The sequence below is a fragment of the Gavialis gangeticus genome, unplaced genomic scaffold (genome assembly GCF_001723915.1).
Source record: "Gavialis gangeticus isolate Ggan-Ray unplaced genomic scaffold, GavGan_comp1, whole genome shotgun sequence".
In the NCBI taxonomy this organism is placed as follows: domain Eukaryota; kingdom Metazoa; phylum Chordata; order Crocodylia; family Gavialidae; genus Gavialis; species Gavialis gangeticus.
This window is the reverse complement of record NW_017729016.1, coordinates 46,236-68,694: the sequence shown is the minus strand read 5'-3', so window position 1 is coordinate 68,694 and position 22,459 is coordinate 46,236. Positions and strand designations below refer to the sequence as shown.

The 22,459-nt window shown below is 49.4% G+C and overlaps 1 protein-coding gene across 1 annotated transcript in view; it reads left to right on the top strand.

Moving 5' to 3' along the window:
* Positions 1 to 22,459, top strand: part of RNF216 (ring finger protein 216) — a 101,797-nt gene that overhangs the window by 52,543 nt on the left and 26,795 nt on the right. Inside the window, exons 13-14 of the mRNA XM_019512621.1 lie at positions 10,202 to 10,299; positions 12,820 to 13,042. Of these exons, the coding sequence (XP_019368166.1) occupies positions 10,202 to 10,299; positions 12,820 to 13,042 (321 nt within the window). The remainder of the gene's footprint in view (positions 1 to 10,201; positions 10,300 to 12,819; positions 13,043 to 22,459) is intronic.

Genomic DNA, 22,459 nt, shown 5'->3' with positions numbered 1-22,459 from the left:
TCTTCCAGTCCTCCGGCACCTCTCCAGAGCACCACTAGTGTTCATAAAGCCGTGCCAGGGGACTTGCAATGACCCCAGCCAGTTCCTTTAGGACTCTAGGGTGACTCTGACTGATCCAAGTCAGCTTTGATTTAGCTGACTTGATCAGTGTTACATTAAAGCAGGATGCTTCGTTCCAGATCTGCTCTGCTCCATGCAGACTTGCTCTGCAACAAGGAGAGGTGTGAATTTAAGCTGATTTGAGCTGCTTCCAGCAAGTTTGGGGCCAGATGAGGCTATATCGGGCAGGGTGCCAGCCTGCTCGCTGGCGGCATTGGTGTGTGTTTCACAGCGGAGTTGACACAAGCAGTTGACTCTGGGATAAGGTTGTAGGCAGGGTGTGAGTGGCTGTGCTGTGCTGTGTCGTCATGTCCTCCTCCGCATGCACGTCGGAGAGCGTAACCCTGATACCCCTAGCTGCCAGTGTTGCCAGAAACTGAGCTGCCCCATGATTCCCTCCCCTGCCATTTTGGGGGGAGATTTTCCTTTGTGTCCTAAGCACAGGAGGGGGGAGGGAGCTGTAGAGAGGCATTGATGAGCTATCAGCACTTGAGGGGTTTAGCCTGTGTCCCTGTGGCAAACTGGGCTAGTAACGTGCCCAAGCCAAAGCAAGAGCATGGGTTACTTCTGCATTGAAAATGTACCCAAGGATTATGCACCCTTGGGAGCTTAATAATAGATTTAAGCTGGGAGGAAAGTCCTACAGATGTAAACTCTGTGGTGTACCTTACCTGGGAGCTAAGGATGACTTGTGGTTATATGAGTTTGTACCCAAGACATCACTGGCTGGAAAATACCAGAACTCGTTCAGCAGGGACTTCTTCACTCAAATCAGCGGCATGAGCATGCACTGACAAGGGCCAAAGATGGCACAGGGTACAAAGAGAGATCTCCTCCCTGAGGCTGTACCTGAGCCCTGGGATTGCTTCCTACCCTGCCCTCCTTTCCTTGCATCTCCCCCCCAAGGCTGCTCCCGATGCTGTCTGTCTGCTCCAGTTCATCCTGAAGAGCCTTTTATCGCCGATCAAAGCTGTAGCATCAGCATGGAGGGCTGCCAGGTCCTAAAAGTGGAAAGATCTGCATTTGCACTCGCTATTTCTGCTTTCCACACCCTCCATTTTTGGAAATGCTGTTTGGTCACGAGCCCCAGTGTGCTAGTGAAGAGACCGGAGCTGTGCGCCGTGGAAGGACAGCCGGTGCCTGCCCACGGGTTGGAGCCGAGAGCATGAACTGCCCTTCATCACACTCCTCCCCTCAACAGTTTGGGCTCCATTTACTCTTTCTAGGGCAGCGCCACTTGCATCCAGGGAAGTCTGCTCGGGCACTTAGTGCACAGCCTTGGTTTTAGCTCTGCCAGTAAGCCTTTTATAACCAGGCCTCATTCATAAATGTGACCCTCCACCTCCTGATGAATTCGCAAGTTTGCAGTTGGTGGTTCACAGAGCTGTTCTCCATTTGAAAACTGCCATCAATATTGCAGTGGTAGCTACATCAATAATTAATTGGACGTGCCTCGTGTGCTATCGAGCTGGGGCTCAGTGCCTTGCAGAGCTGGTGGAAAGTTCCCTTTGAAGGACGCCCGGCAGGATGAGCCCTCGGACATGGCGAGACGTGCAGTTCACCTTGCATGTCGACAGGAGAGGTGGGGCGCTGACCTTGGGGACTTCAGGAGCACTGCGGGCAGTCTCCATGTTGCTTTCCTTCTTATTTCCTGTCTTTGGTTTCACCAGCTGCTCCTGGCTCTGGCTATTTCTGCACGTCAGCACTTTGCTGGGGGAGCCCTGTTGCTAGGCCGTCACAGCACATCAGTCCTCGTACAGATGATGCTATAGCAGTAAAACCGCTTCAGCTCGGAGAGCTCATTTTGGCTTCTCTCTCCTCCTGTCCCCAAGCAAATGAAACTGTACTGGCAGGAGTACAGCTTTGTGTCCACACAAGGAGCCTTTGCCAGCACAGCTGTGTCTGTCAGGGCTTACAGCTCTTCTCGCCCATGACAAACGTCACTACGCCAGCACAATTCTGGTGTTTGGAGCTGGCCCGTGTCTGAGCTTTCAGCGGGGAAGATGGGCTTTTGACTCTCAGTTCAGAGCCCTTTTCAACCCGTAAGTCTCTCAGCTTTGGGAGAGCCACCATCCAAGTTGTCAGGGATGATTTAAAAAACGGCCTGCAATTTAGTTTGCTGCCAGAAATGGATAAAAGCTTTCCCAAGTGGTGTTACACGAACCAGCCTCTCCTTGCAAATCTTGTGGCTTTACTGTCATCCTATTTTGTAAAGCTCTCTCCGTGGTGCGTGGAAGGACCTGCTTACGCTGTGGAAATGGCAGAAGACAGTCTGCAAAGTGCTTGGAAGCAGAGGAACAGGCTTAAGGGGGGAAGAGCACATCTCCCCCATCCCTTTCACTTTCAGTAACCAGACGTTGCTGACTGCATTCTTGTAAAGGCGTGGGGGTGCAGAGCCACAGAAAGGAGCAACAGCAGTTCAAGTTGGAGCTATAATTTACAGTATATGGTAGGAGCCCAGAGCAGGCTTTTGAAGGCAGGATGCGTCATTTGTTACACAACATCCTGCAGCCTGGACAGGACCACCCATCAGGACCAGACAAATCTGGGTTTTGAGAGCAGCCCATCAGCTAAGGTGAAACACTGGGGATGCTTGAAGCCTACGAGGTGCAGGCTCAGGGCCTGGTCAGGATGACCTCAGTCCTGATTTCACTCTCCTTCCCCTCTTCCATTTCTGCTATGCCTGCAGCAGCCAACTTGGAGTTCAGGCTGTTGGAAATATAAAAGCCTGTACCAAGGCCGTCAGCGGATACCATGTAGCAGCATTAAGCAGATACCCTTCAGAGGTATTCTCTGTTAAATGGAATAAGGTAATCACTCCTCTGTATTTGGTGCAGCTGCAGGAGGCCCAGCCACTGAGCGCTTTGAACTTGCTGCTTGTATTTAATTATTTACTTTGGCTGGGAAGACTGGCGCTATTATTTCGTATCACTTGAGCATATCTAAGACCTGCGGTTTAACAACTGCATGTGCAACTCCAGTAGCAAATGATTGAACTCCTTCTCACTTCCTGCCCTGCCAAAGCGCATACGTGGAGCCCTTTTGCTCATTGTAAATGGTGGCTTCAGGATGAGATCACAGGCTATATTTAACCTGCCTATATAAACCCTCACCGAGCAGCACTATTTCTTCCGGGCTGCCTGTGGTGCAGGTTGAGGCAGGTTCATGCGATAGAGGCTTTTGGAGGGTTCACAGAGGTGGGTGGGAGGTGGGGGGGAAATTTCTTGCCCTGTGTGAACTGAACTATGTGCTCAGCAAATTGGATGTAGCGTGGGTTTTTTCCAGGGCTGAACTGCTCAAAGGCATGGGGCTGACCCTAGAGCTAAGGGACATGGTGCTTTGCTAAGAGGATACAGACCCTGATGCAGGGATTCATGGGCCCATGTCATGTGCTGTCTCCATGCCAGCAGCCCTGGGTTTCCATCCCTTGCGTCTTCCTCATCCAAATGTAGGGACCTGCTTAGAGATGAATATTTGCGTTAAGCACAAAACACCACAAAAGTTAAAGGACCTCAAGGTGGTAAGGTGAAGCCAGCAGTCTCATCCACAAAAGATGCTTCTGCCTGTCTCGTATTAATCATAGGCACACCTTTTTCATAGTCCAGTATGTGCCGATCACCAAACTGCTCTAACAATACTAATGCCACCTCCGCAGCTGCCCAGTAGCCTGTCTGCGAGGTTGACTGGCAGTATTTTCTCACCTGGGCATTGATGACATTTTTAGTCACGGAGACTTGACCACTTCAGCCAAAATGGCAGTCAGCTAAGCTGTTTCAGGCATGTGCACCTGGAAAAACAATAATTGTTTGAATTTCTGCACAATCTGTTCATAATAATAGAGCAGCTTACTGCAGAAAAGTCTGTCGGGCTACTCGGAAACCTTGATCATGCGAGGCTGGAGTTAACTACAGCACTTGAATTACAACTGCTGGAAGGTTTGATCTTTCTGTAATGGCTAATGAGCCATGCGCCGGGTCCGGTTCCCATATCTCCTGGGCTGGGCTCTTGGGATGTTCTTCAGTCACTTCTGGAAGGAAGGGATTAAATTTCCCCCTTGCAACTTCTTGAGGAGGTGGGTTGGTTTAACTTCATTGTGTGGGAAGGAGGGGGCCACAGGAGCCTCTTACTATTTAAATATTGAACTTCATAAAAAAGACAACAGGGTTTTTTTGCAGGGGGTGAGATGGCAGAGACCCTTTGTGACCCTCTCTTAGCCTCCAATGCAGTAAAACCCGGGGCTTCCAGGGATGGGTGCTACTAATTTCTTTTTTTTTAATGTTGTTTTTCCTTTTGCCAGTCAAACATTTTTCCAGACCTTCTCCAAGTTCTGCAGAGCTGAGGAGCACAGTGAAGTCTGGCTTCTGATTTCCAAGGTTGCTCAAAAAGATGGAGGAGCGAAAGGAAAAATGAAAATGTGGCTGAGCAGAAGAGAATATCTCCCTCCTGGACACGTTCTGTCCTTTCACTGAGGGGGGGGAGAGAGGAAAAATGGCAAGACTTTATTTGATAGAATAAATAATCTGGGTGGAGGGGAGAACTTTTGTAGTGAAAATCTCATGTTTTGGTGCATTGTTTTATGTTGGTTGCAATAAGAGTTACAACCAGCTGTATTGTCCCTTATGGAATTCACCCCCTTTTTGTTTCATGCGGGTTTTAACTCTTTAATTGCTCCCAACAGCTTGTGTTTACAGACTAGTCAAGGCCGGTATAGTCTTGGAAACCAACCCACCCGCCTTCAGGAGCTCACAAGGCTGCAGCCTCCCCACGAACGTAACTGTGCTAAAAAGCAAGAACTGTCCATCTTCCTCGGTTTCGCAGCTGCTGACAACTTGTTTTATCCTTTAAAGTGCAAATCCACCCTGCCTTCTACTTATCCTTCTTAACACAGCACTTGTGTGTTATCACATGGTGACAGCACCGGTCCTATTTAAATGATAAGCAGCTGCAATTGCAGCTGTACAGCGGTAGGCGGCAGCCTTACCTGAGAAACCAGCCGCCTGCCGGAGGTAAAATGCAGAGCAAATTTGAAGGGGCAAGATGAAAAGAAGCTGGAGTTGGACTCCTTCCAGCTGGCAATTACTTGAACGTTGCCTCCTTTGTGTGCACAGGGGGCTATGTAGATTTTGCCATGATGCATGTATACAGTGCGTCTAGAGCTGGAACCTGCCGCCGCTGTTACGTGTTGCCTGTATGGGAGCCAGCACAGCTAATCTCCTGGACCCAAGGGGCAGGTGTAGCTGTCCAGGTGAGGCAGAGCCCGTTTCAGTGCTGAGGAGCCCTGATGCTCCATGCCAGGTCTGTAGACAGTGCATCTTCCTGCAGATCTGCCAAGATGCTTTTCCAGCCCGGTTGCCATTTAATTTTGGGTTTTCCACCCTCTCTTCTAGCTCCCAGTTGGGGAAGCCCTAAACATGCTTACGTCTAAGGGCTTGGCTCCACGCAGAGGTCGCACTCAAGTAACTCTTTTTATGCTGAATCTTTAGCTAAAGTGGTGTCTGACTTTATGCATGCTTTTTTTTTGGTAGCCATTTAAAATGAGGTCTGTCGATTCAGCTCAGATTTGTCGGTTGATTAAGCAGGTATAGAAGACGACCTGCCATTAAACCAGTGCAGCAGTGCACAGATGGGCCTCAAGTGGCGTCGTGGTGGGCAGTGGTCCAGTGTAGTCTCTACATTGGGTAGATGCAGGTAAATGAAAACTCATCTTGGCTGCCTTTAGCCTGCAGGAAGCTTCAGGGGTTTGCTGGTCAAGGCCTGGCACCATCAAGAACATTCAGGATGTTGCAGTCGGGAGTCTGCTTCACCCACCCCCAGCCGGTGCTTTGTGTAACACAGGCCGTTCGGCTCTGTGCTGGGGCAGCCCCTGGGCTGGGAGAAAGCAGAGCTTGCATTTCTGTGGCAGTGGAGGAGGGGTTCCCAGCAGCAGCAACAGGGCTTAATTAAGCAACATATGGGGAGCCCAGGCGAGGGGCAGGCTTCCCTTCCAGCCTCTGCCGAGAGCCAGAGGGTGCCGACGATGGGGCCGGTGGGAGAGCCAGCCCTTGCTTGCTCCGTTCCATCTGCCTTGTTGGCATGCTCAGTACAAGAGCCGTGTTGATTCGGAGGGAAGGAGTGAGCACGCGGTGAATGTCGTGGGCAGGCAGGCGGCGGCTTCTGCCTCTGTCTCCCCGCACTTCCGTCCACGCGGCCTGCGCCTGGGCTGAATCTATAATAAAGTCCGCGCTGATCAGATACCGACAGTGAAAAAACAGCAGCTCGCAGCTGGCCTGGAGGGGGTGGAGACTGAGCAGGGAAAGCGTTTGAATGTTAACTGCTTGATCTGTAGAGCTGGGGCTTGCAAAACTTTCGTGGGGGTTTTTTTGGTGGAGGGGGAGAGGCTTGTTTGATCAGTTTGCTGTTCTCACGGAGGCGGCGTTTAAACAAATGTTAAAGCCCTCCAGGTTGCAATTTGGATGCACCAAAGAGTGCAATGGGATGCAAGATAACTGGCAAGGGATTTGCCTGCTTCACTTCTGAGCTGTGCATGGAAAGTTCAGCCTCCACATCACTGACCTGGGAACAAAGGATCAGCCTGAGCCTGGGCATGTTTGCATTAATCACTGTGGCTTCCTGTCAGCCTGCAGGAAGCAGGAGCCGCTGCCTCCAGCAGATGCTTGGTGAGGAGATTAGTTCTGGGATCAAAGGCATCTCCATCACATCCTCCTCTTGCTCCCTGCCCAGCGCTGAATGGGGTTGGCCTGCAGTACCTGGCCAGTGTGGGCAGATGTAACCCAGTGACTGGTGCTTAACGTCCCTTGTCATCCCTGTCCAGTAAAGCAGTGACCTTTGGGATGCTTAAAGCCTTGTGCAGACACATGACTACAGTCTACTGAGCTGCAGCCCCTAGGAGAATGGAAGTTGTAAAAACCAAGGGGAGTTAATGTCAGATAAAGTTACACTGGTCTCAGGAAAGCCGGATGGGATGAACTCCCCCAGGTGAGACTCCAGGATGAACAGCAAATGAACCAAGTGGCCTTGCCTAGTGAGCAGAGCCCCAGCTTGGGCATCAGGCTGGATTTTATTCCTAGCATCCCACTTTTACCTCTCTGCCTATATAGCACCAGTGCTATGTGGACTCTTTTCGGGCTGGATGTCTGGCTGCTGCTGTAATGTTAAGTAAATAATTCAAGCTGCTCAAGCTCAGGCAAGATCCCGGATACAGTAAAGCGAGTGCAGTTCCTCGGCAAACACTAAACAAAAGGTCCCACTCGGTGGAAATAGTTGTTATCAGAGCAAGCAGACCTATAATAATAGAAGGCATGATAAACCCTCAGCAGCCAGCCCAGTGAGTTCAGCGCAAGTAACTGGGTTCAAAGCAAAAGATCCAGTCCTGCGGCTTGGACAGAACAGCAGAAAATGTTCCTGCTCTTCTGCAGCGAGACAGACATATGGGTCTTTATGACCTGCTTTTAATTTCCCATGTGGAAGTGCCACTGTCTGATTAGGAGGGGCATGGTTTTCTTTGCCGCCTTCTGATATAAAAGGTCACTTCGGAGAGCTGGTGCATCCTCCAGAGCAAGAAGGGTTGCATCAAATTGTAGCAGGGACATTTACACTGACAATGGTGAGGTTCATAGTGATGGAAACAGTTGGGGAGGGCTTTCAGAAGCTGCACAAAACGTCCACGGGGGAATTCGTTAGAGCTTGGTTTTAGCTGGGTTTTACCTACCTGCGTCTGGGTTGGCAGGTGACCAAAGTAAATGCTGTATTGGGAAGGATCTCACAAATGTGCAAGCAACTGTTCGTCCGCCGCCCAAAGGAAATGGCAGAGGAGATGGGATGCTTCTTAGTGCCCTATACCAGAAGGGGGCAAACTTTGCTCGCTCTCTCCCGAGTTGAGAAGGAGCGAGTCTTGCTGGGAATTCAGACTGCCGGTCTCCTCCGGGAAGGGTTTTTGGGGCAATAAGCGGCGTTTCTGCCCAGTCAGGCAGAACATTCTTGGGTTTCAAACTGTTTGAGACAAGGATGTAGCAATGTAAAGGGGCAAATGGAAAGATATGGCGTGAAATAGGGCAGTAACTAGTGGTTACGAAACCAGTAGTATTGTCCCTAACCTAGCAACGAGCAATCAAAATATTCAGGTTTCGGTGGAAAGGGCACGACCGAACCCTCTTCTTTGACTGAGGTTTTTGCTTTGAGTCTTTACTGCTGGTATGTGAAAGTAGTACCATGTACCTGGAGAAATTGGGTTGGATCCTTACTCATGCAAGTTATGATGCAAAGAGCAAATTTGAGTCTTGGCCTTGGAAGAGTTCCTCGGGCGAGGAGAAGGAACAGGGCAGGGGAGAGGTGGCAGCAGGAGGTTGTTTTTCACTGAAGTCCGAAACGGGCTCCTAGATGAGATTGGCAGCAACCCCGTTGCTACCCATAATGGCCACAACTGTGTCCTCCCAGCGCTTACCCACAAGTTACTGGTTGTTGAAACAGTTCAGGAAGAGAAACTGGAAAAAATAAATATGTAGGTCAAGTGACAGCAAACTCAAAACAAGTTCACATTTTGCCCTGAAAACCAAATCCTGTCCATCTAGCCAGAAGTCTCTTCCCCTGTTTGGGAGGAGGGGAATGGGAGTATCCACAACACCTGGTGGTTCTGTATTTTGAGTCGCACTGGGCCGTGGTACTGTAACGCTAAAAAATACAACTGCCACCTTGTATATCAAAACAGCGGTAACTTCCCAGGCAGGCCAGCCAGGAAATGAGTCTTTCTATTTTTCTTTGTGTCTGCCAGTCAAGAGAAGTGAACCGTTTGCTTTGCCCTGCCTCGGATGGAAACTAAGACTCGGCACCTAAAACATGATGTTAACCTGTTCTTCTTGCTTACTAAACCAAGTCATTAAAAATGTGTGGTTCACTGGAGTTCTTAGAGCAATGTGGGAGATGTCCAGAACTTAGGCGACTTGACTATCTAGATGTCACGTGAGCTGGTAATCTGGGCATTTTAGAAGCAGGTGAGACACAGTTGGCTGGGATGGTTTAGTTGAAGTTGATCCTGCTCTGAACAGGGATTTGGATGAGATGACCTCCTGAGGTCCCTTCCAGCCCTGCTCTTCTATGATTCTGTCTTTTGTATCTGAAAATGAAAAGCTGTAATATAAATTAAAATGAAATGCTCCAAATAGCGGATGACTCTTTCTGCTCTGCTGAATTCTCGTCTTTTGTTAGTGGCAAGTCTGGGCGCTAGACTGGAACTTCCCAGCTAAAACTTTCTGTGAAAATGATAGATTTGGGCAGTCTTAAAGCATTTCACAAATTCACATCGAAGTAGTTTTGACTGGGATTGTTTTTTAATAGCTGAAGTGAAGATGTGGACTTTTCATTCTGAAAAATGTGTGTTAATTTGAATTAATCATAAAAGACTTTAAAAAAAAAAACAAAAAAACCAAACAAAAAACCCAACCCTGAAAAATGGAAGAAAATGTTTAGTTTAGCCTAAACACTTTTTTCTCCTGGCCAGTGAACCAAGAAATCAGTTATTTGCATACCTCTAGTCAAGTCCTCTTACTGACCCTGTCCCGACAGCTTTCCTGTGCTACTGTTGGCTTACCAGTCCCAGAGCGATGAGCGAACGAACATACAGGGCTGGGGGGTGAGGTTACACTGAAGACTTGGTTGTCACTTTTGCTCCAGTTCATTTTCTAAACTTGCTCAGACTCACCCTCTATTGTCTGCTCCCCTTTTAAGCCTTGAGCCATGGGTCTATCTAAAATTGTTTGCTCGCATAACCATGCAGTGGAAACCCCTCATTTTTCATGTGATTGTATTCACATGAACATTCGCCTCGTGCTGGCATTAGCCTACCCATTGGCCAAGTCATTGTCACTTAGCAGTACCTGTTTGCGGGGACCCCAGTGTTGTCACTGATCCCCCTCTCCTTGGGGTTACTGATTGGGGATGATGGTTGGCAACGCTCCACTGGTCCTAGGAATCTGCAGCATGGCGTGGATCTGAGCTTTCAGTGGGAAACTGTGCAATTTGGGGAATGCCCTTGCAAGCCCTAGCCTTGCCCTTGAATGATGCATTCTGCATGTTTGCTTTCCTTCAATGCTTATGTTGTCCTCCTCAGGAAACCTGCAGGAAGTGCCAGGGGCTCTGGAAGGAGCACATGAACCTCACGTGTGAGCAGCTGGCCGAGAAGGATGACATCAAATACAGAACATCAATGTAAGTAACTTTCCAAGTCTGGAAAAACTAAGTCTTCTTATTAAGGGTTTGGCAAGAAACCACCTGTGCTACCAAAAGCAGTAGCAAGTATCATTTACAGGGAATATAGAAAGATCCCTTGTTTGTCTACTAACGGGGACCTTGGCCGGTATGAGGTCTGGCTGCATTCTGGTCACACACACAACATGCAGTCACCAGGCTCTGCGATTAGGATTTCCCTGGATGCTTTTCAGCAACAGCGACTGGTAAATCAAGAGCCTGGGAGTATCTACTCTTGAACAGGTGGTTAACCCATTTTGCATTTTGCAGCAGCCAGGCGTGATTGTTCAGAGGAAATGAAAAACTCTTCAGGCTGTATGTAGTCAGGCTCGCAGTGTTTATACTGCGGAGAGGTGAGCAGGGAGGCAGGGGAAGTCTGCTCAGTCGCCTTGCACCTTACATTGCGGTGGTAAACTACACTCCGTTAGCTTGATGGCTGAGGTATTGCTTGCCCGAATCTTTCTCGCCTCATCCCCTCTGTAGAGGAGGGATGTGTGTGTAATTTCTTATGCTTCTACATGCATTTGCAGACCAGGCGTTACATGCTAAGCCAAGCTGTCTCAGAACAGACTTGAATTTGAAATGTAGATGGCTGAAACCTTAGGTGTTTCATAAAATCTGTTTTGAAATCTGATCTCTTACTGTGGAGAAATGCCAGCATGGTCTAATGTTAGGAAGTAGGTTATAAAAATGCTGGTCTGGCGTACTGCAATTCAGAGAGCCTGCCATTGTTAACCTGGTCACCTTTAAGTGTACCACTGCTGGGTAATGCTGTCCCTTTGCTGGGCTTGAGACACGCAGGATACAGAGTTTCCATAGGGAGGTGTTCCGGATGTGGGAGTCGAAGTCAGGTCATCCTTCTGTTCTTTAAGGCATAACTTTTCAGCGAGACGCTGACTTTTTGGGTATCTGGTGACATATTTCCACTGCTTTCCCTGTAGGAAAGGGGGACAGGGAAACCTGTAGGATGGTCATGGCCCTAACAAAGGAAAGAATTGGTTTGCAAGGTTTTTTTCAACAGAGCACTGCTCTGGGTCTGCTTGTTCAGGTGAGTTTGCTGCCTGGAGATGAGACAATAAACACTTCCTTTTGAAGCTGAGTGTAGGGAAGGGGAAACACAGCTGGAGCCCAGGCCCAGCTTCCTGCCTTGCTCAGAGTTCCCATTAACACACACACGCTGTGTCCTGTGAGGCGGACAGAGGAGGAGCACCAAGAAGCCAAGGTCTGATGTGGGCTGGTGCCATCACACCGCTCTGGTGATTCACATCATAGCAACATCTGCTCTGGGGAAAAAGCAGTTGGAGCCCCGAACTTGTGTCCACACACTGCAAATCTGCTAGCAGGTTGCTAGAGGCGGAGAGCCCAGGTCGTTCCATTCAGCTGAGCCATCAGAGAGAACAGATTCTGCTTCTCTGACCGCAGCGCCATGCACGACTGTGCTGTTGTCAAGGTTTGTCAGCCTGCTCCATCAGTTTGGACTCCATTAAGTTCTGTTCTTTCCAATTTAAACATTTCACTTGTTTTAGAGCTCTGTAATCAGGCCCTCAGAATTGCAACTAATTGTCTCATTCCTCCTGGTGACTAATTACCAAGAGGCTTCCCTCTGATTCCCACTCCATGATAATATAATTACTAGCGGAGCCCTTCCACCGGGTTCTGCCTTTACAATTATATCTAACGTCACCAAACCATCTCGAGGGGGAGGCATTATTGCTTCCCTTTGAGGCAATTGTCATGGTTATAACCAAACACTGCCGGGAAATGTCCTGGGTTCCTGTTTGCTTTCTGTGCTCTCATAAAGCCTGTGTGTGTACACCTTCGGGCATAAAGCAGTAATATCTGGAGAGCCCATGTGGGATTTGGGGAGAGGCGTAAGAGGGGTAGGAAGCCTGGCCTTCATGGCAGAGGCTTGATTATTCTTTAATTACCTGCAAAACAAAAAGCAAAATTCCCCCTCAGGTCTAGGAGAGTTGAGAAACATTCACAGCAGCTCAGTAACCACCACGACAGCCAGACCTAAGAACAGGAGCTAGCAAGTGACAATTAGCAGTTTGCTTTTCCTAAACCTTTAGCTCCCAGACTATATTTCTTTGCAGCAGAGTCAAGAATCTCTCTGCCCTTTGGCCCTTCCAACTTTGGGTTGAAATTCTTTCTAAACCACAGCTCAGCTGTGCTACATTTGGTCTCACTTGGAAACCATGCTTGAGTCTGTAGAATGCAACCGGTGATTAACTTTCTTTCACTTAATTTGTTTGCAACTCATCATGGGTTGGCTCCAGATGGAGCTCAGCCCAGACCTCCTTGGAACAACACTGGGCTTTGGGATAAAGTAGGAAGAAAGTGAGGAGGGGGAGGGGACATCAGGGGAAGGAAGGTTAAAGTGCTGTCATGGTGGCAGTGAGAGCACAGCTCGTGCTGAGAATTGGCAAGTGCAAACATACCCATGCTAGTGTCTGCTTCTCTTGCCCTTTCATGCTGCAGAGAAGAGAAGATGACAGCAGCGCGCATTAGGAAATGCCACAAGTGTGGGACTGGCCTCATCAAATCTGAGGGCTGCAACCGCATGTCCTGCCGCTGCGGCGCTCAAATGTGCTACCTCTGCCGAGCCGCCATCAATGGGTATGACCACTTCTGCCAGCACCCACGTTCGCCAGGGGCCCCCTGCCAGGACTGTGCAAAATGCTCTCTCTGGACAGACCCCACGGTAAGTGGAGAAGCCTTCGGGAGGGCCGTGAAACCCCAGTTTCTATCACTGTTAAGCGTGAAAACGTCAGAGTAGCTGCCCTGTAGCAGCACTGCACTGGATGCTCCCCTCTACTCACTCGGTTCAGAGCAGCATGAAGTCAACACAACTGTTCAGCAGGGTCAGCCACACGGGACGGGGAGCCACCTACAGCACCTTCCTTATCGAAGGAAAGGCTGACGGAGCCTGGGGAGCTTTGGAAAACAATACCAGGCATCTACAGGGCCTCTATTTGGGATAGCCAAGAGCTGCGATCTGCACCATGGTGGAGGGGGCACAGAGCAGGAAATCATGGGGAGTGCAAGGGGGAGTTGAGGTAGGGAGGTGGGAGTTGGGTTTCTTGGGTTTTATTCCACTTTTGGGTCTGTCGTCTTTTTTTTTTTCTGTTGGGGGAAATAGTTTACACCTCATGCCTCAGTGGCAATGGGCAAATGGATGCTACAACACACCTGGAACCCAAATGCCTGGGGTCTCTGTTATGTCCATTATGGTGCTGTTGGCATAAAAATAATTGATGTGTAGCCTGACTAAGAGAGGAAAGTGGTGGTAAGTAGGGCATGGCTAGACACCGAGTCCCTTTTACAGTGTCAGAAATTGATGGGAAGGGCAGAGTAAGGGAGGCGGGAGCCTCCTGAAGCCACAAAGATGCTGCACAGAAAGGTGCCAGCCTGTTCTCCCTGCTTGAGAGTAATCTGCCCAGTTTTCATCCTTGGAGGAGGAGCAACAACGGCAGGTGTATGCTTGGGTACCAGAGCGTCACTGCCTCCTTTATCCAGGGAATGCACACACCTCTGCTTTCTGTCCTCTGGAAGAGCTGCCTTTAGGTGATGGCTGCACTGGTCTACCCATTCGCTCCCTCCAAAGGGCTCTGCCACACTCTCCAAAGGGCTCTGAACCCAGCAAGTTAATCACTGGCTTTCACTTGTGTTTTCTTTTTTCTGAATTCCTCCAGTGCTGAACAGCACTGGCTCAGAACAAAGCTAGACAGTGAGATAACCGCACCTCTTCCTCTTCCCACAGCCAGGATACTTCTGATGCCCATTTACGGAGTATCCAATCGGTCTAATTCCACTTGTTCCATTTCCCACTGGGACACGATTCTCCGTTCGGGAACAGCAGAGCTTCCTCTGTTCCCACCAGGCCAGTGATTGTCTGCAGCCACGACATTTGTTCAGGCCTCGGCAGAACACAAGGCTATTCAGAACGCGCAGACTGTCCTTCAAACAACACAAAGACTAGCCTGTCATCTGTCCCTCTTCGGAGGCTTAATTAACCAACGTGGTGGCAAAGCAAAATTTCCCACTGTCAGCTGAGGGTTGCTTTCTTTTGCACGATGAAGCGTTGGCGAGCCGAGAGGTTGAAACTAGGTGAATCTCTCTGCCCATGGTGCAGAGGGTGTCATGAAGAGTGCACACCAAATAAGTTTTTCAGCGTGAAATAATTGAGCTGCTTTTGGTGCGGTCATGGCTGACGTTTCGAGAGAAGAGGGGGAAGGTGTTGGGGCAGCAGATGTAGCGCCTGTCCTTGCCTGGCCAGCGGGTTGGGAAGCAAAGATCAATACAAAGGGAGTGACCCCAGATTGGAAATGAGAGAAGAGGGTGAGTAAGTCACGTGTGCTCTGAGGAGGAGCAGAAACGAGAGGCATCAAGAACTACCTCCAGGGCTGCTGCTCCTGTCTCTGGGAGGACCAGCCCCCCTCGTTCTCTGTCTTAGCTTGGCCACTGTCTCTCTTAATCCCTTTTATAGTCCTCTTTTTACATTCCCTTTGCTGTCCAATGCCTCTGTGTCCTCTAGTCACAGAAGGGCTCTGTGCTGCTTACTGTGGGAGAAGGGTGCCTGTTGTTGCATCTGTGGAGTGGACCATGTCGGGCTTAGCATTACAGATACTGAGAAGCAAAGCTCGGGCATTCAGCTGCCTCCTGCAGCACCGTACACGTGAGCAGCTTCTACCCGGCACTTGGCCTGGGGCTGCTGCAAACATGAGGAGGGCAGATGTGGGCCCTTTCAAGTATGTGGCTTCTGGCAGGAGATAGGGCAGAGGGAGAAGCGAACGGCTTCCTACACCCTCGCTGCTCCTGTTCCTTGCATATGCTGGTGCATCCTGTTCCTCGGAGGCTGGGCTTGGCTTATGGACAGGACAGGATGCAGCAGCTGTAGTACAGGAGTTTTCTGCCCCCTCACTTCAGAGAGATGTGTTGTGTCTCGCTGTCACCTTGGGTTGATAGCATGTGCCTGGTGCTGTGACTAGCACCTCTTAAGGCTGCATTCGGCGTTTTGTGTGAAGCGGACACTCGGTGTTTGTTGCCTACACAAGAAATGCGCCTCCCCTTCCCCAAACCTACAGCCCTCACCCCAAATCCAGAACAACTTCTCTGAAAAATACAAGTTAATGCATTTCATTAGGTTTGAGTTAAAGGACTTTGCTTTTAATTAATTTTTCAACAACCCAGCATCTGCTAGTCCTTATCCCAAATGATCTAAGCTAATGCAGACACTTCCAACTTCCCCGGCTTTACAAGTTAATTGAAACCTTGTCCATCTGCTGTAATTGAAAAGATTAGGATGTAATTAAGCTATTAATGATCTATCTAATGGTTATGATGACGTAGGCTACAAGCAAACTCAGGTACTAGGAAGTGGGGGCGCTGCGACATCAGGAGTGGCATAGCCAATTGCCAACCTGCCTCCACTGCTATGTCGCAGTTGTCTTGGCTGTAATGAGTTGGAGGGATTGGGAGACTGTTCCCAAGAGCTCTCATTGGTGGTTGATTTAGTTCAGCTGTCACTGCTCTTTAAATATTCAGCACCCATATGTTAGCTTTGGCTTCAGTGCTTGCGAGGCTTCTCCTGGCACTACTGAGAAGCCATTGCATTGCAGCCTAGGGTAGCACTGGTGGGGAAACCAAGGCAAAAATGGACGGGGTGGGGGTGGAGTCCTTGAACAGAAGATGTATTGGGACTCTGAAAGCCACGCTCCCAAAAATAACATAACAGACACAGAACCATAATATAAATTTAAGGAGAAATAACAAAAATACAAACATAGCAATAAAATAGGGCCAATCATTATAAAATGTTGTTCCTACTGCTCGAATTGACATAATAGTACTACTTCTAATAATGATTAAAAATGAAGCTTCGTAAAAAGAAGGGAAAAGGTAAATAAAACACAACTAAAACTGGGGGAGCAGTAAATCCATTCTATCCATCAACTTGCCCACCCCATTCAAACAGGTCACTCATAAATAAAATAATTCAGTTGCTACAAAACTCTGAATAAACCCAGCAGGATCTCATGAGTGAATTAGGGCAATCGATCCATCTCAAGGAGTTCTCACTGAGGGTGTTGGGGTCTCTTCATTTTCATTCGGGGTGTCTTTACTAGCTTATTTGTGATGCACATCCCACCCCAGCAATGAGTCCGCTGAGCAGTACACTTATTCTCACCACTGCTTGGCTCCCAGCCTGGTCCTGTTCACGGAGCGCTCACCTGGGGCTCCACAGCCTCTGTGGTCAACTTATTTACAGTTTGTTGTCTCTGGTGGGTTCAACACCCATTAGATGCCAGTCTTGGGCTTCCAGAGGGACTTGGAGCTGCTATGCTGTCGCTGTGACAGCTGGGCTCAGTGGCTGCAACCACTGCTGCAACCACAGATGTCTTAGCTGCTCCTGGTGCTGCCACCGGTACTCCGGCCCTCGCTGCTGTTATGGGTGCTGCCGGCTTTCTTTCCGTCAACAGCCCCTCCGCTGCTTCGGGTGGAGCCGGTGCTTTGGCTGTTTCGGCCCTCATTGCTGCTAGCATGGCCGTTGCCGGCTCTCTCCCCGGTGACCTCCTCCTTCCAGCCAAAATGCTAGCTGCAACTGTGGACCGCAGGCAGCCGGGTGCTGCAGCTAAGGTGGCAGCAACAACTCGGGGTGCTCCTTACTCCCCCCCAGCAGCAGCAGCCATCTTGAACTTTTCCAACCAGGAGATCTTACAACTCCTTCAATTCTCCCATAGCTCTTTGGATCTTGTGGGTGACTTGTTTCAACGTGACTCTTCAGTATGGGATGAACTAGATGTTGCAGTGCTGCTAACTCCATTCTTCATCCTTGTGCAGCCATGGTCTTCGCATCTCTGAGTCCCACTGCCAGTCGCTCTCACTTGTAGAGCTGCTGCAGCTTTGCTTGGACCCCTCAGGTGTCCACCCTCTGCCCCAGCCTGGGCTTCTCTGGCTAGCTCAAACCAGGGTTTAGGGCTCTGGCCTGAGCCCTGTCATGGTCACCTGACAGCTCCAGTCTGTATTAGGACTCTAGATTACCTTAACCCTGATTTTTGGCTCAGTGAATCGGTTATGAACTAATAGATCCCTTCTGTATTTCAGTGGTTTGTGCTACTCTTCTGATGCAAAGAAGCTGTAAACTGACCATAACTGACAAGTGGGTTTTGACTCATTTTGGAGAAGAGTGAAAAATGTCCACATTTTTTTTTAGCTTACTATGAACTGTCTTCAACTCATTACGTGGCAGCCTTCTAGTTGGGTGTCTTGTTTTGTGGTCATGACTCTTGCATACCTCTAAAACGCAGCAGAAGTTCCCAGAGTAAAAAGCTTTCCAACTCCTTTAGAGCTCTACGCTAAGCTACTGCAGCAGAAGGTAAAAAGTTGTGACAGGGACATCCATTATCATACAATCAGGGGCTTTAAACGAGGGAACTTCAAAAGGCCGGTTGTATATAAAAACTTCCAACATAGCAAGGTAAGAAGTGCACATTTGGGATACCCAGACAGCCTGAACTCTGCCTCTAGTCAGCTTCCAAAGGGGAACAACATGGAGGAAAATCTTCGTAAGAATTTGTATTCTTCTGACGAGACTGCGCGCTCTCAAATGCCGTATCCCTTCCAATATCATTATTGCACAGTGTCCACGCAGAGCCATCCTAACTGCAGGCCTGTTGTTAGACTCACTCTGCATCTCTCTCTACGCCAGTATATTCTCCAGCCCTCCCCCCTTTTCCTGCCTAAACCCTCTTCCCATTCCAGCACAGGGCTGCCTTTTTTCCCCATTTCCTGCTGCACGGAGGAACATGCCTGAAACAGTCCGTGTCTGCTGCTCAAGCTCTCCAGAGCAGATCTGGGAATGATTTGAAACAAAACCTTTAGTCTCTTGTGAAATCGCTTCAAGTTTATTAATAACGGCTGTGGCCACACAGACGTGGAAAAGCGAGTGCAGTAAAAAACCCAGAAAGGAGGCAGTGGTGGATTGGCCCATTTTACGGTCTCACTTTGAAACAAAATGAAACTCAACCCAGAAATAAGTAGTGGCTCTATCCTTTCCCCCCCTTTGCATGAAGCTGGCAGGCATTTTCCTGCGATGGTCGGTAATGAGAGAGGGGAGAAAATACCCAGTGGGTAAAACAGCCCTTTTGGAAAGCTTTGCTGACTACGTTTTTGTTCTGGGCGAGATGGATTCTATTTTGGGAGCTGTGGCTGGGCTTTAGGCTCTGGGCTGTGTGTAGCTCCCTTTCTATTGCTTGCACTGTGCTTTCCTGTCCTGCCTGTTGGCCAGGGCCATGTGCATGCAGAGGGCTGCAGGGACTGGGGCCGTTTTGGAATAAAAAAGCCATTTTTGCTTTTTAATTTCTCCTTTTAAAAAGCATTGTTGAAAAATTTGTCTCTGGTTTGTCGCAATAAAAAGATTCTTCCCCTGATCCCAGCGTTTTTCCACAAAGCTGCCACGAGCTCCGCACCGGCTTCATTGCCCTCCTCGGCAATTGGCTCCACTGTTTCTGCGTTCCTTGGACTCCAGTGGGAAACAGGGAAGAGGGAAACTTTATCTCTTTGGATGTACCTCAATGCTTCAAGATCTTTTGAGACCCTTTCATCAGAGTAGGTGACCGGGCAACTCGTGGTCCAGCCCCCTCCTTTGTTTCAACTTCTATCTCATGATATCTTTGCATTTGACTGGAAGAACATGGGTGAGATCCTGTTTTGTGTCGGGTTCAGAGCCTGACCTCCAGCTTTTACCTCCATTTAAAAGGCAGAATTAGTCCTGTGCTGCTTGGTCGTGTGGTATCTGCAGTCACTGGAGGTCAGTGGAAAATGCTGGGGCCTGATCTCCTGGTGCTTTACTCAGCATTTGGCAATTCCCTTCACCTGCCTTGCTGTAAAAGAGAGCGAAGAGCCAAGCTGTACCAAAGCCCTGCTCCCACCATCCCAGGAAATGGGCCGAGTGTCTCCGCTTGGTGCTGCATAGAGCCAAGACGGGAGAACCACCTCTTACTGTCATGGACAAGCTGGAGACAGAGAAACTTCTTGCTTACACCAGTTTGGTGATCAGCTTAAATCTGTGAAATGTGGCAGCAAATCCAACTGAATTAGCCTAGATATTCTTTGTGGTCCATAGGACTAAACTGTATCAATGGCATCTGCTATTTTACATCAAGGCATGTTCGTTAATGTGGTTGCAGCATTCAAGGATTTCTCCTTTCTAACTTTTCTCCAGCCCCTCCTGGACTACCAGTCAATTAAAGCTGTTAGTAGTTTTTATGGGTGCAGAATTTTAACCCTTTGAGTTTGCTCTTGGGGAAGACTTACATTGCCTTGGTTTAATGTTTAGAAATACTGGCTATAACCAAGCAGTGAATCTCTTGACCAGGGACTTGAAGGAGAAATGGACTGTGGAAAATAGAGGCTCGCTAGCCAAGCCAAGAAGGTGAGAGAAGGCAGGAAAAATTGAGGGGAACCATCTTGGGACCATGACAAAAAAAATCAAACCCCCCTGAGAACATGGACATAGCCCCAGAGTGCTCCCAGGGGCAGCATGAGCAGCGTGCCCTGTCTCTGGCATGCCTGAAAGGAGTTCTGCTGCCTCATTTCCAGATGTGCCACCTGCCAGGCAGGAATGGGCAGATGTGGTGTGCTTTTCAGTGGTGCTCGCAGAAAGACTGCCAAGGGGGTATAGGCATGCCCTGAGCAGTGAGGTGCTGGGGAAAGGGTACTGTCTGCAGGGGTGTGGTGGGGGTGGGGTATGCATTTCCCCCATATGGGCTTTTGTCTGGGGAAAATGCACACCCCATCTATTCACCACGGCCCCTCAGGGGAGGACAAGAAATAATGGGCCCAAGCTAATTGGAGATCACTTCAGGCTAGACATAAGGAAAAACTTCTTTACAAGTTGGGTGCCAAGGGTTTGGAACTGGCTCCCCTGGCAAGGTGGTAGTCGCCCACCCCGGTGATCTTCAAAAAGCGTCTTGATGCCCACCTTGCTGGGGTCATCTGACCCCAGCAGTGTTTCCTGCCCAAGTGCAGGGGGGCTGGACCAGATGACCTGTAAGGTCCCTGCCAGCCCCTAACATGGATGAAACTATGAAAAGATGGATTGGCTTGGAAATGCCCATGAGAAACCTGCGCTTTTAATTGCCATGCAGTCTCGCAAGGTAATCTAGGCTCGGCAGCAGTCCAGACAGGCCGGCTTCACTGGAACCCTGTGTGTTGCTAGCGGAAAGGTTTGGGAAGGCAGCCTTAGTGTCGGGGCTTACGCCATTTGCCTGAAAAGCCAATAGCTCAAGAATGGGCTCTAGATAGGTTCAGTACCCCAAACATGGGACTGGAGGCTCACAGGTGTAGTATTCAGGTGCTGTCCAGAACCAGCAAGCTTGAAAGCATGGGCAGAACTTTACTGGGGTCTGTGACAGATGCTGGACAAGTACCCGCAAGGGGAGCTCAGCCCTTGATGGGCCAGACTTGGGCATTGTGAATAGACAAGTGTCTGCAGTGGTGACAGCGATGTGGATTGTGGCTGCTGGCTACCTGCATGACTTCCAGCTGCGCTGTCTTTGGAGCGTCTGTCAACGTAGCTGCTCATTGCTGTTTCTGTGTGGAGCTGCAGGTTAGAAGTATGAGCAGGCTGCTTGCTTTTCCTCCCCCATTGAAGGCTGCATGACATGTCACGTGGCCTTCAAAGAGAAGCATGTCTATGGATAAGATGCATCCAAGAAAAGGGAAGACAGACTCTACAGAACCCCTGTGTCTTGGTAATCGCACGTTGTTCTGGTCAGTAGGTACTTGAAACAAACCTCTGTGGTGCCAATGGTAACGGTACCGCAGGCTTTAGAGCCACGTGGGTGCTGGGAACCATGAGCAGCCCCCGGTGATTCAGAACAAATGAACGAAGTTTGGATGCTTTCGGTGGAGGGGTTAGCTTTGCCCACAGCCGTCCCTATTTTTCTAGTCCTTATTCTTCTAAGTATTTAGGCATTAGGAAACATCTCCTGAGGGAAGCAACAAGGAAACACAATCAGCTCCCTGCTTGTAGGTGGCAATTATTTCCAGCACTGAGATCTGGAGTAAAACTGGTTGCTCAGAGCCGAATTCGGACCTGTCGCTGTACATCCAGCAACAGCCAGAATTTCAACATTCATTTCTTCCCCCCAAATGTGCCTTACTGTCTTTTATTATGCACACATTGCATCAGTTTTTTTAGATGTACATCTCACTGTTTCAGCTGGAATTTATCGTTCGTAAATACTGAAGGTAATTAAACCATATTATGCATTAATCACTTGCCAGACTTTAATGGTTTAATGCAGGGTTTTGATTTTAAGTGGGAGAATGTGTGTTTTATGGCACCCGGGTGGTGGGGTTTTTGTGTGTGCACTTACATTGCGTAGACAGCATTCCTCTATAAAACCAAGGCCGAAAGATCTAAGTGCAGAACATGCAATGTGGAACGCATTATAAATATTTCTAAAAGTGCACTTTGCGGTGGAAACATTTGCAGCTCTTACTGCAGTGGAAATTCAGCAGTGACTTTGTTACACTGTCTGTAGGAAGCTGCTTATTGAGCCCGTGCTCCATGACCCACGCTGTGTTTTGGTCTTTAAAGCCCTATGTGACCTGGAGCCTACGTACCAAGGAAACTACCTCTCCCCCTTGTTATTGGCACGTTGCAGCCAGCCAGGACAGCTGAGCTGCACTTGCCTTGGTGGGGGAAATGGGTAGTTCCAGAGCAATCTCTGTCAGCTGCTAGTGTCTGAGACTTGGCTTTCTTCTCAAGGGCCATAACAGCCAAAATCTAGGGTAGGGGCGGGCAAAATATGGCCCATGGGCTGCATCCGGCCCATGGAGGGACTTTGTCTCCCCACGTTGGTTCCCTTGGTCCCACCTGGCCCAGGCACTATCTGGACTGCCTTTCTAGGCAGCTGCGGTGGCTCCTTCTGGCTGCCACCACTGCTGGCCCCGGCCCCGTGGTACTGGTGGGGACCCACGCACACAGCCCCAACCCCAGCCCACCCAGACTCGGCCCAGCCAGAGCGGAGCAGCTCCAGACTAGCTGCAACCTGCACGCGCAGCCCCGACCCCAGCCCGCCTCACACCGGCTCCAAACTCTAGGATCTGC